Raw genomic sequence first — 553 nt, forward strand, 5'->3', positions numbered from 1 at the left:
TTATTCTGTGGTTAGGGATGTTCGGGGTGGTTTCGTGCGTCAACTTGACATAAGCTATAGTCATCAGAGAGAAAGGCACCTCAGCTGAGGGAATGCCTCTATCCAGATGTGATCAATGGGGAGGTGGGGGAGGGGCCGCCAACTGTGGGTGGTGCCATCCCTGGGCTTGTAGTCCCACCTTCTATAAGAAAGCTGACTGAGCAAGCCATGGGAACCGAGCCAGTAATAGCACCCCACAATGACTTCTGCATCAGCTCCAGCCTCTAGAATCCCGCCCTGTTTGAGTTCCTGTCCTGACTTCCTACAGTGATAAACAGAAGTGTAAGCCAAATAAACCCTTTCTTTCCTAATTTGTATCTTGGTCATGGTGTTTTGTTGCAGCAATAGAAACCCTAACTAGGACAGGGATTACCACAACATGAGGGTCACAGCTATGGAAGGTTAAGAACCACTGAAAGTGGTGGCGCACACCTTTAATCCCAGCACTTGGGAGGCAGAGGCAGGCGGATTTCTGAGTTCGAGGCCAGCCTGGTCTACAAAGTGAGTTCCAGGA

The 553-nt window shown here is 50.1% G+C and overlaps 1 protein-coding gene across 1 annotated transcript in view; it reads left to right on the top strand.

Moving 5' to 3' along the window:
- The first annotated feature begins 207 nt into the window (after window positions 1-207).
- The window catches only part of Znf783 (zinc finger family member 783), a 9,233-nt gene continuing 8,887 nt past the window's right edge, over window positions 208-553 (top strand). Inside the window, 1 exon segment of the mRNA XM_029535271.1 lies at window positions 208-222. Within this exon segment, the coding sequence (XP_029391131.1) occupies window positions 208-222 (15 nt within the window).

This window comes from Mus pahari, chromosome 2 (genome assembly GCF_900095145.1).
Source record: "Mus pahari chromosome 2, PAHARI_EIJ_v1.1, whole genome shotgun sequence".
NCBI classification, from domain to species: Eukaryota; Metazoa; Chordata; class Mammalia; order Rodentia; family Muridae; genus Mus; species Mus pahari.